Source organism: Homalodisca vitripennis, chromosome 4 (genome assembly GCF_021130785.1).
Source record: "Homalodisca vitripennis isolate AUS2020 chromosome 4, UT_GWSS_2.1, whole genome shotgun sequence".
NCBI lineage: Eukaryota > Metazoa > Arthropoda > Insecta > Hemiptera > Cicadellidae > Homalodisca > Homalodisca vitripennis.
The window spans coordinates 106,543,271-106,565,511 of NC_060210.1; the positions used below are offsets into that span (position 1 = coordinate 106,543,271).

Here is a 22,241-nt window from a genome sequence, read left to right on the forward strand (position 1 = left end):
GCCAATGAAAAAAGATAAATATATACAATGTTTAAAGATCCTTAAGTGATATTTTGTAACAGAAAGACTACTAGTTCAATGTTGGGAAATATCAAACAATTCAGAAATTATTTAAATCTTTTATTTAATAAGACAAATACAACAAAAATACATAATCTAATTTTCAATCACAGCTATCACAATCATCTGATTTAAATCTTACAATATGCCACCTCGAGAGCTATGCACGAGTATAAATTGACAGATAAGAGTAGTGTGTTTCTGAACACAATTACGTATACTTTAAGAAATATTAAAATCACATTTTGAAGATAACTTTAAATAATATTTTATAAATGAAAACACTCTTAATAAGAATAATGCACAACTTATACCACAATCACAGTTACATGTTTTAGATTCATAAAAATGAAGATTTATTTTTATAAATCATTATTACATTGGTAATTCTCAGTTTATATTTCAAACACAAGAGTGAATTCATACACTCATGGTTATTATCAAATGTGTATCATATTAATTAAACATATAATTATCTACTATACACATTATTAGCATATCAAAGAAAATGTCTGTTACCATAAATTGATAAGATTGCAGAGTTTTGCATCTTCCGACATGCACTAGCCAAGGTCAGTAGAAACTAGAAATCAGGAATTGAGCATTGTTTCCAAAGTGTGTGGTAACTGATGACAGGATTTCAGACATTGACTAAAGTTATATGTTACAAAAACAACAACAATCAATTGTTAATAACAAATTTTAAATAAAGAATAACGGAAAACTCCATCAATTAACTTTAATTTGGTCTGTAAATGACAACAATAACAAAGGTGGTTTGAAGCTTTCTATTTTTTTGTTTATTCATAAAAACAAACATTAAAAGTACAAAACAACTATCATCCATGTTATTTGGTTCACACCATGTCAAAATTGATACAAGCAATTGATTATATTTGCTTACAAAATTGAATTATTTCAGCCTCTATGTGGATAATCAAGAACAATTGAACTGATAAGGAATTCAATTGTGTAAGTTTTATTGTAGAAAGATAATTAATAAAGGCTATATAGGCCTAAAATCAAGGATTAAACAAAACAATTTAAAAGAAAAATGTGAAAATTTGAGGAATACTTGTATTTAGAGATAAAAATAATTTTTACTTTGTTTACAGTTATGCAATAGGACACAACACCATAATTTACAGGAAACTATTTAATTCTTAAAACATATAGGCATTAATTTAATATTTTAAATAATATTTAAATAATTTATAACTTACATCATGTCCCAATATGTGTAATATTCTTTAAAAAATTTCATATTTTGATTATTTAAATCCTAGAATTTTAAATTTACATGTTTAATACCATTCCATACAGAACTCAGAGAGTTCCTCAGAATGATCTATTGTTAATTAATAACTGTGAGCTTATTCAACTCAAGTACAGAAAAGGTTCAGCAAAGACCAGTCTTTATGGGGTAGATCCATTCTATCTAATGATAAAGTAGGATTGGACGAATGTCTCTCAAACATACCTCCCTGGATGTTTAGCTGACATTGGATAAAAGTTTTTGTGTGGCAAAGACTTGTGCTGATTTGAAAGGTGGTTTTTGAGATCCGAGTCTGCTCTAACTGTAGTTGGTGGTCTTGCATGATGGGTAAATGTCTTACAGATATAATTTTCCCACATTATTTTAATAGTGCTTCCTTGTTACTTATTTTAGGAGCAACTACATAGTACAGGTAGAGGGGTCGGCTTTAAGAGAACCACTAATTGTTCTCATAACACTGTGTAGTTGAACACCAATCTCTTTCACATGGGAACCATTAACCACAAGGGAGTTCAGAACTTAGCAATGGAATATACAAGAAACAAGACAGATGTGCGGAAAGCTTTTCCATTGGTTCTCCGTGGTTGGTTTGATTTTCGGAGTGTACAAGAGCTTGGCGACAGCGTCTACCCACCTCTACCATTCAATATGTTGAATCTATGGTATGAATGTCAAATTCCTTGTACCAAAGCTTTTTAAAAGAAAATCATATGACAGCATTGATTGTCTCAAGCTGAACCACCAAGTTAGCTGAAGCTATAAATAACTCTTTAATTTGTTTCTAGGCAGATCTTATTTGGTAGTAAATCCTCGAATGTTTAGGATATGGACTACTATATCCTACTATATCTAACCTAGCGAGTATACTTACGTTTTATTTCATAGGCCCTCTGTTACAGGCGTGCTCAACTTTGAAAAATACAGTATAGTTAAGTGAGACCTCATTACCTTATTTAACACCTTATATTCAACAAGAAAAAAAATTGTGCATTGAAAATTGAATAAAGGAAAAAACGTTTTTTTTAATTTTTAAGACGTAGATATGAACAAATATGAATATGATAGAAGTCCAGAAAAGGGTAAAACCACACATTTAGAATAAAATATAAAATTATCATTATAAATGAAGTATTACTTAACCATTCATCATATATTATGACAAAAGAATCATTTCTTCCACTGAAAGTACGCAGTAAAAGAATAAGTCTGTGTAAACCCTCATACTTGCTCATAGTCATTATCTTGAGCATGTAAATTTGTAAACCACTATTTTCAAAATGTTTAATTTTTAACACAGATTTGGTAACCAGCAACTGCTCATTTCAATATGCAAATTGCCTATGTGGAGTTGCCTCGTAGTAGCAACAAATGACAGCAAACTAACACAGTACAGAACTGCTCAGAGCTAGGCAACTCAGTCACTACTGTGACAATTAATCATGATGGAACTACTGTAACAGATAATTTTTACCGGCTACTCCTGTCTACAAACTGAAATTACCCGGTACAGGTTACTTTAAAGGTAAATTTACACTGGTACACATATATGAGTAACTTGTGTGATATACTTGTCTGGAAACAAGTTTAATGTTCGAGTACTGAAATCTCAATACTTGTCGACTGATCTATAAGCTTTTACACTTGCACACAAGTTGATTCTATAAAATGAATTTTTAGTACATACTGATTCTGCATTGCAAACCATTTTCAAATTTAAAGGAGCAAATTTTAATATTTTCCTTTTTAAACTTTTAAAAATTATTTTTTACATATAATATTTTTCTTAATAAATGGACTACTTACGAGAGTTAAACAAAGTTGGAGATTTAAGATTTAAAGAATGTAATAAGTTTAATGAACTGGAAGAAAATAAGAAATATTGCATTTTACATTTAGGAAAAATGAAAGATAAATATGGGTTAACAATTATAGCCGAATTAGAAGATTTTAAAGTTCATTTACCAAATAGATTTAAAATTATATTATCATACATGTTTTGGAGGATAAAAATATTAAAGAAATTAATAAAAAAGACAACTTACATTTAATTGTTGTTGGAAAATTTGTGATTGGAGATAAAGAAAGTGTAATAGAATAACTTTGTAATATAAAGATATTTTTATTATTTTTTTCCAATAATTTTTAACACAATTTATATTGAATCTAAACTGATTTTTATTCAATTATAACATAATTGTCATCATTCGACATAGAATATTTATTAATTTTTAACACATTTTAGATCTATTTTTCATAGATTTCACATTTGTTTGTAGCAGATTTTTTCATTCCTTTTGAGGGATTTTACATTAGTTCTTATTTGACTTCAACAGAATTTCTAATAGATTTTGCATTTCTTTCAAAAACTTTTCTGCTTGTTTTTTGTATATCTGTTCATGATATTTTAGACAGGATTTTCATTTGATTTTATGTTGTCTCCAAAAGTGTCCTGGAAACTCCATATTTCAGTGATCATGGCAGCAGGAGAAATATTTCCTTATGGATATAGTATCAAGATGGCATTATTATAAGAAATATCGGGAATTCTGCACAGTGAGTCAATAGAATTAGATTCTCTGGCTAGTTTCTTAGTGGGCACTGATGTCCTCATTCCAATAAAACCTAGATACTTCTAGCTAACATCTACCTTCACGATTCCTATGAAATTTGAATCTAATTCCTTCTATATTTTATCACTTACAGGGAGAAAAGGGAAAAAAGGTGTGACAATTTTCAGATTTAATATGGAAAAAATGAGATGTTAATAATTTGAAATAGATTCAGTGTTGTTTCTTGTCTCCAGTTAGACACAGCAACTAGAAAATTAAAATTAATTGTCTGGAGAATAAGGAGGCTGGGGTACCGTTACAATGTTTCTGGCCAAACATTCATGAACAAGCAATAAAGTGTGAGCAGATGCATTGTTATGGTGCAAAGCCATGAATTTTTTAATGATTTTTTCGAATTGCTTCACGCAAACAGCGTTGAACTGGCAGCTACTACTCCTTATTGACCGTTTGACCTTGTGGCAAGAATTCATGATGCACTATGCCATTAAAATCGACAATGACCATAGCCCTCACATTCGATCCAGAATGCTTCCATTAGGATCATTGAGCCAAGTTTAGACGTCATATCTGTAAACCCATGTTTAATCACTTGGTATAACATGTTTCAGTAATTATTCTGCATTGTCGCTGACTTCATTGAGTCATTTCTGGGCAACTTCCATTCGCTGCTGTTTTTATTCAAAATTCAACAATTTTGGAACAAATTTTGCTGTCCCTAAACATTTGAAAAATTGTTATGGAATGAGCCAATTGATATGCCAACTATACCATTTCTTCCACTGGAGCGTCTAGAGCATTTGTCACCTTCAAAGTCTTTAAGGCCATCTTTGAAACGTTTATACTACTTATAAACCCTTGTTTTACTCGTATCAGACTCACCAAAGGTCTTTGTTAACATTTCCCACATTTTTTTTTACACTTAATTTAATTTTTCACACAAAATTTGATATGATTTCTTTGATCCATTTATTTAACAAACATTGCTGGGTTCATAAAAGATGTCTAACCTTAGCAGCTGCCACTGAAAAAGTAAACAATGAATACAACTGGAAATTTTATTATACTTAGCATAGCATTATACTTAGCTTTTATTATATGGAGCATAGTACTAACATTAAAAAACAATCTTGACAATCGGACTCTCCAAACCAGTAAAACTTAAAAATTCTCGTTACTTTTTCAACACACCTTGTATGTTTGAAATTTTGAAAATTGGTAATGAAAAGCTAAACTGTAAACACAAGATAATAGCTGCAAATTAATGCGACACATAATTTATATTATACAGACATCCTCCCACCACTGAGTATCCCTCATAATTTTTTATTGCACACTTTTTATATAATTTGTATCAAGCTTGTATTGAAAGTAAGTTGCTTTAACAAATAAAAAATTATATGCAACTTATACAGCTCTTTTATTATATACAGTTTAAAGAAAAGGTCTTACACTCTTATTAGCATATACCTGTACACAATTATTTGCACTTATCCTACAAGGTTTTCAATAACAGTTAGAATAAAATTCTGCCATGTGACCCCATTCCATCGATCGCCTTATTTGTTAGACATTGACATAAGAAACCCATGTTCCATCACTTGTGACTATGCGGTTTACAACAAATTGCCACCTTCTTCATGGTACTGGATAATGAACTTTAAGCTGGTACATTCAGTCAACAATTTGGGCACAAAAACTGTCATCTACCCATTAGTTACAAATGTATGATATCCAAGTTTCTCAGTCACAGTGTCATACACTATCTGTGATTGTGAGAACCTTCGATTTTCCTTAACGTTATGATTGTTTTGTTCAGCAAGGTCATTGGTAACTATAGGCAATTGACCACTTCACTTATCTTGGTGAACAGTAGTTTGTTCTTCACGTAACAAATGGCACCATAGTTAGCTGCAAAATAGTTAATTAAGTGTTCTCCATACACAGAACACAATTTATGATAAATTTCCACCGATTGCATTTTGTTTACACAAAAGAAATCTAATAATCCTATGTATTAAAAAAAATTCCAATTTTTAACTGTCATAAATCTTTATATTTTTCATGTACTACTATTTACAAAGGGTAACTTATCCACCCATAAATTACAACAGGACATCCACAATTATAATACAAGGAATAATAAATGTACTGATACACTTTTTTGTAGACTGTCAAAATCCCAAAAAAGTTACAAGGTACTAGGTTTGAAAATGTTCAACAAATTCCCTTCAGAAATGGTAGAACTACCTATAAATTTATTCAGGAATAAGTTGTATGGGCTTTTGATTAATTTACCATTTATTCTATTCAGGAATTCTTTGAATCCAAAGAAATGTTAATGTGATGTTTTATAAGATGTTTGTTAAGTTAGATTAAGTTATAGATTTACCTTTTACCATAGTTACCACAGTTGGTCTAAATTATTTTGATATTTTTAGAATTTTATTGTATGCTGACTCTGTCCTAAGTTATTAATATAGTGGATTTGACTTTGTCTATTGCTTGAATGTAAAGCTTAATGACAATAAAATTCTTATTTATTTATTTTATTTCACAGCCAGTGGGAGATTTGATTATGGTGGCCATTTTGAACACCAGTTAGGAACGCTTCACTTGAATGACATAGCGACATTCACTGTGATATTTCCAGATGCATACTCAATATAACTACACCATGCCACTCAACCGTGTCACTTTCCTTACCTGGTCTGCAATCCCCTATGTTATCCCCTTAAATTGCAGGACTGATTTTTGCATATCTGCTAGCTTTTTGGATAAAAAATTTGTTCAATAACTACTTGTCACATTTTCATAGTTTCTTTTGCAATAAAATTAAGAATATAATACATATTATTTTTCTGGTAAAGGTAAAATACAATATATTTGCAATATGTATTAATACAATGTTTCTTTATATTTTGTTTATAAATTTTTAGTTTTAGTCAAAATTGTCCATATGTATTATTTTTTAGATTTCTTTTTAGCCATACAATGTGAAAGACCATGAAATTATAAGAAAATTCATGTATAATATATTTTTTCACAATAAACTAATATCAACAATAGATCGTCAAACTTGTATGCACTTGGCAGCAATACTGGAAACGATAAAACAAAAGCTTGTTGCTATAGAAACATCCAAATATCAGTATTATTACACTAAAAAATATTCATTGTACACTGCTTTATTGTTTGTTTTTACATCAAAACACAATTTACGAAATGAAGTGAATTGTGATACAAGCCAAATGCGTAATTCGCATCTGATGATTTCATTGGCTGACAGACCATAACGACATCATAGTTAATTATCACTCCAAAGACCTATGAGGAAGACAACAAACAAACAAAAACGGGCATTAATTAATACACCGACACATAACGAATGCAGTTGTATGGTTACTGGGATATTTCAACTGTGTATTATATTAACTTTTAATATGCTGAAGATAAATTTCTGTACTTCCCCCTAGAGTGCTAATAGACTAAAAAATATTAATTTGTTTCATTCTATTTGAATTTAGGTTCCTAAAGTTACTGTAGGAAAAAATGTAAAATTTGGTTTAAAAAAATATTTTTATATTGTTTTATGTATTTTATGTTTTATACCATTATTAACAAATTAATCAGTTTTCGTCATCTGAGTTCACAATTTTTATAATTCGTTTAATATCAAATTAAAAAGAATTCACTGCAAACAGGTACGACTATTTAAAAAAATAAAACTTCTCTATTAGTTGTAACATTACACAGAAACAAAGCTTACACGCCAGTCAAAAAAGTTTCCCTGGCACTCTTGCCGTATGGGAAAACCTGTCAAATGCACCAGCGTACAGTCCAAAATGATGGTCGGTAGTTAGAAAAAGCAGTTTCGGATCTATAACAGGAAGCCAAGAACAATGAATGGAGCACAGCCGTTGCCTGGTATTCAGTCGACACTCCAATGCATTCTATCACCAGTTTACAAACTCAATTTACGACAAAAAAACAAACACTTAAATTATGAGATTCCTGTCATACACGTTTTGAGCAAATTTAACCACTTGAAATTTTCTATAATACACGTGGGAATAGGTATATATTATCTACCTACTCCAACCGATGCCGACAATTTATAATGTTATAAGCTTCTGTGAATAATAAAAACTTTTTATGTTTAAACAACATATTACAACATTGGAAATTTTTGCCATATTGCAGTAACTAAACAAAAATTGCAAGGATTGGTTATGCAAAGGAGTGATAGGGAGATGGGATACTAATCTGACGAGGTAAGGTATGGAGATATTCAGGTCACTAACATTTCCAAAAATTACAGGTGCGATAAGTGTTACAGTAGGGAGGAGACAACACTCTGCGACTTTTCCAAATCAGTCGATATGGCAATGGCCTGTGCAGTGATGTAACAACTGTAGTCAGTTAACTACGTATTAGACAATTCACTGTAATGTTGCCTCATTTACTTTAAGGAGTTCTTGCTCAGAAATTATTTAAACTATGATAGATATAAAAACCCTTCAAATAATTAACCTTTTTAAAATTATACTAATACGAATGTCAATGGAGAAAAGTTTGAATTATTCAAAATTTTGAATGAAAAAAGTTTGTGTTATCCACATTTGTATTGTGTAAGTTTATCTTGATTAATTTTTTGATAAAAATAAAACTCCCAACCGCAATTAGAAATTACAACATTGAAGTATATACTTCTCTTTATGTTTTAATATAAAGTGCTGGGTCTTTATTTTTCAACTGGCACTAGTTTTTTAACAAAGAACAAGTAAAGTTAATAATATAGTTTGTATTGCAATATGTATAACTCATTGAAAATCGATTACTGTTTACTGAAAATAAATGTTGTTAATGCATCAAAAATTGGCTATGGCAAAGTCCAGGGTTAACAACAAACTAACTATATTGTAAAAATGAAATATTTTTCATGAAAGCTATGTATTTTGATTCAGACTCAACAATATATTTTTTGCTTTACCCGTAATATTAAATGCAATACAAATAATTTTTCATTTTTAACTAACTTAAGTCTATTTTTTATAAGAATTACAATTTGATTCTCATATGAAGGCAGAAAAGTAATGCCACTTGATACTTAAAAATATGATCCAATAACTTGGTAACTTATATATCTCTTCAGATTTCATGTATTTTTAACTTACCTCAATTAATTGCAAAACTTTCCCATAATTTTCTCAAAATAATAAATTTCACTTCTTACTTAAATATAATTTTACTCTAAAGTTTAAATATATATTCAAAACACTCCTAAACAACCTGTGAGGAGAAATTGCATCCAATGCTAAACTCTGTTGCCACTTGAAACGTTGTGGTTGCACACTATCTAGCAGCAAACAAAAGAAACAGGGAATATAAATATTAAAGGAAACCTATTATATTGAGTAAACTGTGGTAAAAATAAAAAATATCAAACATTTTAAATTTAATTGATAAAAATGGGATCAGTATTAATATATTTAACAGACAAAAATAAAACAAAACGTTTGTGCTAACTGAGTCACTGAACAGTACCAGTTTTACTGAAAGAAATTTTTGCCACACAACGCCCATATGGATCCGAGGCCTAATCTCTTTTTAAAGTAATGATAAATATTTTAGTGATGATAAAATATTTTCATCTGTTTACAACAACAATATTGGATAGTAAAGACTTACACATCGTCCAAGTGACACATCATAACAGCAACTGGTTAATAGACATAGTTAGCATTAAAACATTTGTTGCTGTCCTGTTCATTTTCAAATACTATAAAAGTTATAGTAAACAACTTCTGAATGGCTATGTAAAATTTAAATGAACCAAAACTTTGTAAAATCAAATAATTAATTAAATTTATAACTTTAAATACATTAATAACTTTTCTTAATAAATAAATCAAATAATTTTACATTCATTCTCAAAAAGATAATATACAATCTTAAGATTGCTTAAGTAACAATCAGTTGTGTTCTTTAACTACTATATTAGTTTTAAATTACATCAATATTGCTTCTTTCAAATTTCATCAACAATAAATTACAGAATAGTCATAATAAAAGAAATTAAATTTATTTTAGAGACTATTAATACAAATAATTTACTATATAAATATTACAACAGCTTATAACAGCTGGAATATCAAATTATAATTTATTTATTCATTATGTATACATTTTTTTAAATTCTCATAAGCTAAATTAATAACTCCCCAACTTATAAAGGACCGTGTGTAGTTCAAGTGTACACCTCGATAAAACTTACGTAGGCTCCCGTCCCTAGCATAGTAAATCTCACCAACTGCGGACCACGTAGACTGATGAGGACCCCCTAAGCGGCTCTGCATGTGCGCCTTTATCACATTAAGGGGATAAAAAACAGTACTCCCAAATGCACCGATCACAGCACCAATGATAAACTCTTTAGTAGCAGTTCCGATAACTGAATTTGGCTTTGGTATCGCTAAGTTAGCTTTTTCTCTTAAAACAAAGAAGAAAGCATTTGATGGTCCGTTCCTTAAGAGAATTGGCACAAGTCCTCGGTAGAACTCCTTGATACCGTACTGGATGGCTATCACTCGGGAAGCGTGTTGGGAGTTCTTGAACTCCCGGTGAAAATTGCTGTGTTGCATGAGTGTCTGGATTCGTTCGAACGGAGTGAGAAGTGCCTCTGTGGTGCCAGCTATGTTGGCCGCTATAACACTACTCATGAACTTAGGCATTCCTAGGTCCATCAGACGAGTGCAGCAACTCTCGTAGATCCCGAACATGAGTGACGTTGAGATGGACTTCTGACAGAGGGGTGGCAAGATGCCTCTGTACAGGTAAAACATCCCTTCCTTGGATATTTGCTGTACTGCATTGTGAACACCGACATTGTGCACCATCTGTGTGAATAAGGATGTTATTACATTCATTCTTGTATAATCTAAAATTAAATAAAGTAAAAATCATTTGTTATTATAGAACGTTATTTAATTTTATAGTTTACAAAATTATTAAGTTTACTTCCTACATTTGTGTTTACTCAGTTAACTTTTTTAGTGCAAAGGATCGTGAGCCAAAGTCCGTACTAGTGGGAAAAGTGCTGGCATTACTGACATCGTAGCTCAACATTTATTATAGTAAGGCCTACTTCTTTCATCTTGATTTTTAAACGTTTTGCTTAATTTGGATGTCTCAGCCTAGCATTTTCTATTCTTCTTCTACTTCTAGCTGGTAGAGATGAGTTTTACCAATTGAATTTTTGTGTTGTGAGATTTGTTTTGATTTGATTAGCATTCTATACCAAATAGTCACCAATTATAAAAAATAATTATACTTGGTGAATTGTGTGAGTGTGGCAAAATAATAAATCAGAAGCAACATTGTGGGAAACCACACTATTATCACTTATTTATTAATTTGTTGATTAGAAACAAAGTGTAAAGTTTTTCTTGTCTAAATTAATTTTTTTTTTTCTAAAAAGTAAGTGAAATACAATATTTGTAAAGATTTTTGATAGTAAAAAAGAGAAAAATTTACAAGAAAAATAATAGGTACATTATTTTACGTCAAAGTCAAACATTTAGTTTTTTTTTTTTTATCAAAATACGCAATATCTTTTATAAAGCTCTAAGTTTTTTTAAACTGGACAAAAATATGTTAAAAACTAGGGTACAGCAATGTTTCCTCTAAAGCTATATTTAGCAATTAAATGACATGATAAAAAAGTGTAAATAGACTTTAAACTGGCTTTTTGCTTGATTGGACATATACTTGCTGTTAGTTGAAATTGTAAAATATCTGTTATTATTATTGTTGACTTCAAATATCTTGTTGGTCGGGCATGTTGAAATTTGTTGCCAATTCTTGTGTTAGTATGTATCATGTTGAAAATTGTCTGTAAAATGTTTTCCGCCAAATAAATAAATTTATTACATAAAGAGCTGTGGTATTCTTTAATATATTGAACATTAACTTCTGTTAAGTCTTAAACAAGGAATTATTTCACAGATTTTCTCAGTAGTGCAAATAAAAAATGCCAATATGTATCGGTTTAAAAATAAATATCATTATTGGCTAACAACGGACAATAGATACCATTGGATGACAATAGTATTTTGGTATGTCAGCCAAATGTTTTACCTGGCAACGTTTCTCTTTGCTTTTGCCAGTGAACCTTCCTGACAGCTGGGACGACCAAGCTTTCTTAAATCTAATTTTGAAACACAACACCATTTTATTAAATTTTGCTGTAAAGAAATAGAGGCAACTAGTTAAACTCTAAATATTAAATTTGAAGAATCTAAAATATTAGTATTTAGTAACAAGATTCTATTAACAGTACTTGAGACTTTGCATTGTAGGAGATTAATACATGTAATTAATAAATTATTATGGATACTTAAGTTATGGTTCAATATTAATTTGTAACTTACATCAATAAATTTTACAATTCATTAAACCTTGCATCTATTAATAATACACACTTATTGATAATAATGTTACTGTAAACATGTAATAGATTAGATTAAGTTAGAGTACAAAAATAAGATTAAAAATCTTAACTTGACAGTGTTTAGTTTAGATAATATTTTATTCTTTCAAGACCAGTGATGTTGGGACGATTTACTGGTTGTAGCACATATAGAAAAATGATAAACCCCTGATTGTTAGTTCTGTCAAATAGATTAGAAGATTAGTAACCGTTTGTTATGATACAGTATGGATTATATTTAGAAATATTTCTTTCCCTTTGATGAATTTTGGGCTCGCATATGAGACTTTATTGAGGTGCAAGGGATTGCAACCCTCATAACCCCCTTGGCTGTGCCTCGTAGTGGATTATAGATTTAAATTTTATCCCCTTCAGAGTGATGAAAACATATATTTAAACGCATATGTGACAGATACGGCCAAATACAAAATAATTGAATCAGAAAAAGTAAGCGCTCTGTGGTGTAATGGTAGCACATTCACCCGGCAAGTGAGAGATCCGGGTTCGACTCCCGGCGGAGCAAGTACTTTTTGTGATTCAATGTTTATTGAAATTATATACAGGGTGTCCAAAAAGTCCCGGGTCGGTTAAATATTTTTCAAAATATTTTAAATAGAGCTACAAAACCTTACACAAAGTTACTGGACATAAAAATCTATTTTATCACATATTCAGTGATCCGCTACTTCCTCAGGGGGGCGGCCCGCTAGGAGTCAGAAGAAAATCTTAAATGTAAGCATAGGTTGATATGCATATCAAATTAAAGGTCTATATTAATAGAGTACAAAGCCGCAAACCCGACCTCAAACGGATGACCGAGTCAAAAATGACAGCCGTTCAAAGATGGCTAGAGTTTGCAACTTAGGATGTAACAAAATACACTGATGAGATTTTTGACTTTAACTTTCCTAACATTAAAAAATGGACATGATGTGTTTCTTGAGGTGTTTGAGGGTCATTTGAATAACTCATTAAATTGTAAAAAATTTGGGTTAGTAAAGTTAAAATCAAAAAACCTCATCAGTGTATTTTGTTACATTAACCTAAGTTGCAAACTCTTAGCCATCTTTGAACAGCTGTCATTTTTGACTCGGTTGTCCGTTAGAGGTCGGGTTTGCGGCTCTGTACTCTACTAATATAGACCTTTAATTTGATATGCATATCAACCTATGCTTACATTTAAGATTTTCTTCTGACTCCTAGCGGGCCGCCCCCCTGAGGAAGTAGCGGATCACTGAATATGTGATAAAATAGATTTTTATGTCCAGTAACTTTTTGTAAGGTTTTGTAGCTCTATTTAAAATATTTTGAAAAATATTTAACCGACCCGGGACTTTTTGGACACCCTGTAATATACACATATATATATATATATATATATATATATATATATATATATATATATATTTTATAATACTTCAACATTTCTGTTTAATGACTTAGTTCAATAAAACATTGTATAGCAATATAAAAGCAACATGTCTTGTTGATATAATATGCTATACATATTCTCTTCCCTATAACATTTTTTTTATCAGGCTCTCAATAAACATAATTGTAATATTAAATTACATGAAAAACATAAAACCAATATTTAAAACTTGTATTGTTTTGTGAGGCCTTTCGATAGCGAGGCTATCATCTTCAGACACATCACAAAAGTAAATATAATTGTAATATGTAAAACAAATGTACCTGACGAAAGATAACTTTGTTGAGAGGAAAAGTGATTGCAATGTTGATGACGGCTGCACCCCAGCCACACAGGAACTCGTCCAAGTCACTGTGATGGGAGGTGACCTGAGATGGAGATGCAGACATGCCAGGTAGTGCATGAATTACTGCCACAGACTCGGAGCTGGCCTCCACTAGGTTACCTTTAGATGACATCTAAGTATGTGATCACTGCACTCTTCCATCCTGTAAATACCATTCTATACATAATGACCCGTAAACTGCTAAAATCCCATCCAATAACAATCAAAACCAATTTATGGCTTTGTTCTCAAGCCATTATGTAAATGACTTTTAAGTTTTGATATTTTTATTGCACTGAGTTACTCTTATCTGTAAATATTGCTTCTTTGTCTATTTTACTGATATATTTTAAACTATACAATTTTAACCCATTGTGGATCGTATTGTTTTGGTGCGCGGGCACGGATTAATTTACGGTCAGCGGTCGCACGAACATCAATGGTGCGCCACATCGTATCGCTCGCTATTGTATACTAGAAAATTCAGCTGTGAAGGTATTCGTTCAGATGGAACATGGGCCTGCTGGGGTATCCGTGATGTAGGACCGATAACACACGAGCAAGGTTCCAGGGTGGCAGGAATGATGTCTGAATCATAGTCTAAATAAAGCGGCTCGGCGAAGCGATTACAACATCTAGACTAAACCCGCCAACATGTACGTCTGCGTCGTTTAGTTCTGTGTCACTAACCTCAAAAGTATTATAATAACAACTGAGGAAAACACCCATATGAATGATTTTTCAACTTCGACATACAACTGCGATCTGTAGGATATTTATAAAACTTTTGAAAACTCTAAACGTAGACCGTTGTTAAACACTCTTAGTAGACAAGTGAAGATGATCGCCCACTCTATCAGACATTAAAAGAACTATATGGAGGGAAATTTAAAAGCAGGTCGCTTTTGCGACATGAGCTCGTCATCATGGTTAGGCCCGGTCGCTGCGTGACGAGCCCAGCTCGTCAGTGATCCGCAATGGGTTAAACTAAATGTTACTGGCAATGATGAATAGTGTATGTCCTTGCTTTAAATGTATATATGAAATATTGCATGTGTCTATTTTATAAGTACTGTTTGTATATGGACATATTATGTACAATGATAATTGTTGCTGTATAAAGTATTGTTGACGATGTCGATTACATTCTGTAAACGTCTAAAGACAAATAGAACATTTTGAATTTGAATTTTTGCTGTCAATATCTTTTTAAACAATGCAAAAATTCAATTCATTGAATACATTAAAAGACATGTTCTCTGAGAGTTTTTTTCTTTTAAAGAAGTACAACGCTGAATTATTAACTTTTACAATATTTTAATGTTGGCTTTACATGTAAATTCTATTATCAGTTTTCAATACCTGTTTTTAAAAAGAACAGTATTATTGTTGTATTTTAGAACAATCTCCAAATCAAAGGAGATATATCTTGATGATAGATGCCTCACTGATGAAGAAGAGAAAGTGGTCCAGTACTGGAGACCTGGCATGGCAAGTTAAGAAGCAACTATAGTGAAACAACTTGAGTTTTACCTCACAAGAACAATGATAAAACTTTAAAAACTTGTTACTCCTATTTTTAAGTGTATAGTAATAGTAAGAAATACATAACTTTTACGATATAATTAATACACATGCTTAAAGGTTTTAATGTTTCATGTAATTTGTAATTTTTCATGTAATTTTTAATAATTATAATTTGATAATTATGTTACTGACAAAGTAAAACATCTACTTAGTAAAATAAGATAAATGTAAATATTTTAGAATTACTCTTAAAACTCTATAAGAAAAATTATATTATATACACTTAAAAGTGACACTAAAATACTATTTTTCAACATAGTCACCATACAGATTTAGACACTAATAGCGGTAAACTACTTTTGAAATTCCAGTACAAAATTCTGCCACCTGAGACTTCAACTAGGTAGATTACACCTAGCAATTCCACGTTGTCATGAAAGTGCTGCGTCACAAGCCAGGTCTTCTTTGCTGGAAATAGGTGGTAGTTGTTGGGTGCTAGACCCAGACTATAAGGCACATGGGGAAACAACTCTTACTTAAAAGCATCCAAGACTTCTCGAGTGCGATTTACCATGTGTGGTCAGGCATTGTAGTGTAAAAACACATCTTGCACATCATTTATGGTAACTCAACTTCTGCGTAACAATTTCATGTAACAAACACTAAATTTGAGAAAAACTAAGTGAGAGTTCTGTTATTGTGAATCAGCAATCTTCTTTAATCTTCTCATCAACTTTAGAGACAATTTCATCAAACACAATGCTAGGCTGTCCACTTCATTTGTCATCATGCACGTTGGTTTAGCCATTTTTAAACCTAATGCACTACTGGCACACTCCACCTTCAGTAATCATATCGTTCCCATAAACTTAACAAAGTTGGTGATAAATCTCAGTTGGTTAATTGTGCTTAGCAAAAAAAAGAAAAAAAAGTATTACCGACCGCACTTCACAAGTCACAGGATTTTCAATTTTCAACTGACTTTGGATTTTTACATTTTTAACTGATATTGAAATATGTCAATGTAATATGGAAAACTCTTTTAAATGTCTAATACTCGGCTAGCAGTTTAGCATGTCTCTGATGCCTGGCAGTATAGAACTTTTGGTAAGCAAATTACCTGGCAGTGAAAAAATTAACTAAAACACTATTATTAAAAGTGGTAATAAGCAAGGAAATCAGTGCTATGATGTTCATAGGGCATAATTTTGTTCTCTCAGACAACCCTTTAATTACTCAATCCTTGAAATTCTTTGAGTCATCCAACTTTAAAGCCAAACAGATTTATTTAAAAGTGCATTTTAACTTGTAACTTAAAATATTAGAATAATAAACTTACCTCGTAATGATTAAGAACATCAGGATAAAAAATCATCTTATAAGTTTCAGGTCTTATTTCTTTGTGCTTTGTTCAGAGTTACAGGTTTCATTCTGAAATTAGCAAACAATGTTTTGAATAATTTTGTACTGTACAATCATATAAAACTTGTAACTAAAATATTATTCTATTATTATAAATGTGAAGGTTTGTGATTATGGTTAAATGTTTGATACACAATCACAAAATCTAGGAGACAGATTCTTAAAACATTTCATATGTCCCTAAACCTCTTGCTAAATTGCTCAGATACAAGAATAAAATACAGACATCTTATTATTCTAAAATACCAACAACACGTACTAAAAACAAAATTTACTGTAAACACTGTTGAATTGTTTAATATAGCTAATAGATTCAAGACGCTGTCACCAAATTTTGTATTTGCAGAAATAAATAATTGCTAATATAAATAAGCAAACAGAATTAGCTGTGACAGTTTTCAAGAGCATTAATATATATTCTAGAAATGGAAAATTTTTCAAAAAGAGTGTTTTGCAAGGTATTAGTACACAGCAAATAGCAGTGACAGTGGTATTAGTTAACTTTTACCATAGACAATCAATGTATACAGACTGTTGGTGCCTTTGCGCTTAGCCACAGTAAGTGACAACAGCATCAGCGAGCAGTAGTGTCGCTAGACCTAACTAACTGCACCATTGACAATAACAACAGACTGCCGTTTGCACTGGCGATCCACTGCCTTCCACTGATACTCTTGCTTCAAAGCCTGCTCTGCAGTTTTTTTGCCACACTCCTAGCCTCAGTGTCATTACCTAGCAATATAATACTGTGAATTGGTCATGAAAATCTTGTTATACAATATAAAACATGTCTTGTTCCTACCATTGATCAATTTTAAATTACATTAACAAACAGAAATGTATTAATTTAGTATTACTGTTGTTAGTTTAAATTTTATCTACCTAACACTAAATATGCAAATAATATTCTTTATTTTATAACTAATAAAATGATGTAAATTTAGGGACTACATGTAGGCCCAACAAAGAAAGAAAGAAAAGGAATAATAGTAAGTTACACCCGATTTTCAATGTCGTTTCCTGGTTATATATTTGAAGCATACATAGTACATTTCTACTGTACATAATATGAGAGAAGGGAATAACAGGGTTGTCTACATTCACATGAGAATTTGAGAGGGAAGACCAAGTTTACTAACTGCTTTTGAAGTTCATCATTTTAGCCACGATTTCTACTCCCTGGTGAAGATTAAACGTAATTTTACGTTTGTTATTACGGTCATGTTTGCTATTGTGTAACTTCTTTAAACATCCCGACATTGCTTTTCCTGACTGGTTAGATTTGGTTGCATAGTTATTTACTAAAATAGATGCCATTATTCATAGTCCAAGTGGTACTTGTGAATGACCTTTTTCTATATTATTAATGTAAAAGTCATGAGTACAATTTGAGTAACTAATGTTACTCAAAATGGACAGAAAAGAAATTGTGTTGTTTACTTAAATACTTCATTTTGGGAAACTAAATTCTTGGAGCCATTGCAGAAAATTTGAGAATTCTACATGAGGCCATTGCCATGCTATGTAGAATAAAATGGTTAGGTGAGTTTGTAATATTTTTAGCTCTCAAACATTAGTAATCAGCCTTTTCGAGTTCTATATTTTACTGATTAGGACCATCACGAGGGATGCTTTTCATTCATCACCATCATTGCAGGCTAAGGCATAACCTTTAATTATACCCCAGAGTGATCAAAAAAGAAGAGAAGAAATTAAAAGAAAATTAGTCTGGCAGTCCAAAGTTAAGAGAAAAATCACAAGAAAAGATCAGAAATCGAGTAGAGAAATGTTGAGAAAAGAAGAAGCAAGCTCTACAACCCTAAGGAACTTCTCAAACTTCCCCAATTGGAAGCTATAAATGCAAGGAGTCATTTGGCAAAGCAGTAAATAGATTTAAAAAAACTTCTTCCTTAGAGTCCCATAGAGAAAACATTATAAAACACCTTGTAGTTGAGGTAGGATTAGAATTAAAAGAACTGGGACCGAGAAGAATAGGGCCAACAGCTCTTAGGGGGAGGAAACACTTGTTAAGTCATTTTATGGTAATGATCCCATAAGCAGGCAGCCCCATGGTGAATTGGATACCAAGCATGTGAAATGCCCTCAAACAGGAGAGAGGTCCCAGGCTCAAATACGACACATGCTCCTGATAATAATATCAGAGGCATATGAATATCTCCAGTAGTTGTATTTTAAATAACTTAGTACAATATATTTACAAGTATTAAAATAAGTTTCCTATGCTAAAAGTCAAATTATTGTTACAAAACACTAATGTTTACTACTTTGCAAGTTATAATAAAAGAAAATTTCACAAACACCCCATGTTATTATTTTATGCCTTGAGGTTAAATATTATTTAGTGAAACTCGTAATTACATCAACTACATAACACCCATTCAATTTCAATGTAACACCCGTTAGGGATGGTTAATGGAAAACTAGAATATATGTCATTTACTTGCAAAAAACATATTAGAATGAATTTTTAATACTTATAATAAGTATTGCAAATTTGAAATTTTAGAAAAAATAGATTCAAACCACTCCTGGCCACTGATAAAAAACATGTTGGGGCATAAAGCCATATGGATAAAGCCATAAAGACATATTCACATAACAGTGAATATGTTTATATACAGCTGCAAGAAGTATGGCTATCAAGACAATTCTCAGTTAGGAATATTATATATTTATACACATTTCGTATAAAATCCTAAATACCACGTTTTCCAACAATGGATAGATAAAATTGGACTCATAAGAACTAAACCGATGTTGTCCAGATAGACCGACTCTAGTTGAATACACTGACTTTATGTAAATCAAACGAAACACAGAAATAAGTAACACAGCATAAGTTAAGTAGTGCTAAAATGTAAACACATCTTAGCAACTGTCTGAGTACTTTGGTATTATCCGGAGGCCACTATTTTTAGACGAGTTTTCTTTATCAGAGACCACATTAAATTTCATTATATGTTACTAGTACTTTTCTTGTTTCATAATGAATAAAAAATACCCAATGAGTCATACTTCCTGTCGCCAAATCACCTCCAAATAGGCCTAGGCTCACGAATCAACAGTCACTTTCGAATAATTAATTATTGTTCTTTTAGTTTTTGTATTCACTGACTGCCTTGTGCGTGATTAATTTATAATGTCATCATGAATAATATTAGCTATTTTTATTTCAGTTTTTTATATCGAAGAATGTAATCATCGATACCTAATATTTGCATCTCAAATCCTAGACTATCAATCGATAAAAAAGTATCTATAGTCCACAATAACCAACATATGTTTTAAATTAAAATGTGAATTTAATATAAACAGTGACAAACAAATTATCATAACCGAAATTAGGAAAACTGAATACGACCATATTTGCCCCTCTCACAGTTACATTTGTTTCTTCCCCACAAATTTCACATAATGGGTTTCTCGGTACGAGTCCTACATGTTGAAGCCATGAAAAACATGTCTTATCATCTTTCAAAGCAATGTCTTGTAGTTTTCTAAAATTGACTGCCATTTTTAATAATCAAATGTTACTTATGTAAAATTTAAATATTACCTTACGTGTATTATTTTAAAGTGTTTACAGCTGTTGATATAGATTATTTAAGTTAATTGTTCGAAATAATTAATTAGTATCGATTCATTATATCGATGGTTATGATTAAGTAATATCGGTTGCCAATTTCGATATAAAAAACTGGGTCCGCTTATCGTACCCTACCCTTAATAAGTACGACAAAACAAACATTTTTGCTAAAAAGTCTGAAGAGCTTGTACCATTTTTGCTAAGAAAATTTTCATCTCAGCTTAAACCCTATAATTTATTATTCTTCTTTATAATGCATTGTAACCTTCTTGTACAATTGTTATATAAAATCAAAATTGGATAATAATAACAAATGGCTCAGTGATAACTATAATAACTGAATAACGAATGTAGCCCACTTAACTAAAGTCTCCCTTATTGACAAGTTCTAAGTACACCTTAGGCCTAGGTATCCTAACTTCATAATTCAGAGCCTGTCAAACCTGATTTCTTCAGAACTTTGAGGAAAGACTTTGGAAATAGGCTGTATAGGCTAGTAATAATAATAATCCAATTGGAAAATAAATCTTTTAAAAATTAATGACCATTAATTCACTATGCATTAATAAATCTTATTCATTCTTTCAAACTTTACAGTTTTCCTAACCTAAGACTCTGAATAAAGTGTTATCTTCACATCTAGATTCATTTGACAATGTAACACAATGTTTAGCATGAACTACGATGGATTAAAATAATGCTGTGACAAATAGTTAGGCATATAAATAATACAATATTTTAAGCACCTTAATTAAGAAAGTCAGGCCAATTAATCTGCTAAGAACATAACCACAAATAATAGAGACGTACCCTCCCACCAGCCATAATCTGGCTCGAGCCTTTCAGTATAGTCCTATTCATAGGGTATACAAGGAAAAATAAGGTCCTGTTCACATTCACATCACACATGACCACCTTACCAATAAAATTACCACTCACTCAAAAGTCGGAACATAGAGAAATATATATATATATATATATGTTCAGAGGTACAGGAAATAGTCTTTATTGTGCAATCACCGGTGAACTTAGTCAAAGTTGGTAAACAATAACCTAATGAAACTTAATAATAGTTTTGAATACAAATAACATTTTCTGTGTTTTATGGATCATTTTTAGCTATTATTCAAAGTCAAGATAATTTTCAATAATGATATACTTCATAATATCACTATTTTAAGTCGCAGTTTACTATTCTGATTGTGCATGTAACAAATTAACCTCTTATGGAGTATGATGATTATTGTTCACACTACTGACATCATGGACGGATTCAGTACAGATTTTCGGGAGGGGGCATTTAAGTTTTATTTTTACCATTTTATTTTACTGCAAACGGTGTTTTGTATTTAGATACAATAAAAATAAAATGTTTATAAATACATTTGCTCATGCTCTAATATTAACTTGAATTTTATTAATTATAAAACAGGAACGATAAAAAGTTTTTAAACGTATTTACAAATCTCTAAGGAGGCCATGGCCCCTCTCATGGATCGGCCATTGACTGACCGATTCCTTTATCTGATTAAGG

At 31.1% G+C, this 22,241-nt stretch overlaps 1 protein-coding gene across 2 annotated transcripts; it reads right to left on the minus strand.

Annotated features, from left to right (window-relative positions):
* Positions 1-105: 105 nt before the first annotated feature.
* Positions 106-21,607, minus strand: LOC124359913 (mitochondrial nicotinamide adenine dinucleotide transporter SLC25A51). 2 transcript variants are annotated; one of them, XM_046813048.1, is made up of 4 exons: positions 21,518-21,607; positions 17,018-17,109; positions 14,090-14,314; positions 106-10,802 (listed from the first exon to the last, which is right to left on the minus strand). In XM_046813048.1, exons 3-4 carry the CDS (start codon positions 14,282-14,284, stop codon positions 10,074-10,076), a joined length of 924 nt encoding a protein of 307 aa, XP_046669004.1. In that variant the 5' UTR covers positions 14,285-14,314; positions 17,018-17,109; positions 21,518-21,607; the 3' UTR covers positions 106-10,073. The 2 variants fall into 2 exon arrangements, with proteins under 2 accessions (XP_046669004.1, XP_046669002.1); XM_046813046.1 differs by having other exon boundaries at positions 21,454-21,565.
* Between the last annotated feature and the right edge of the window lie 634 nt (positions 21,608-22,241).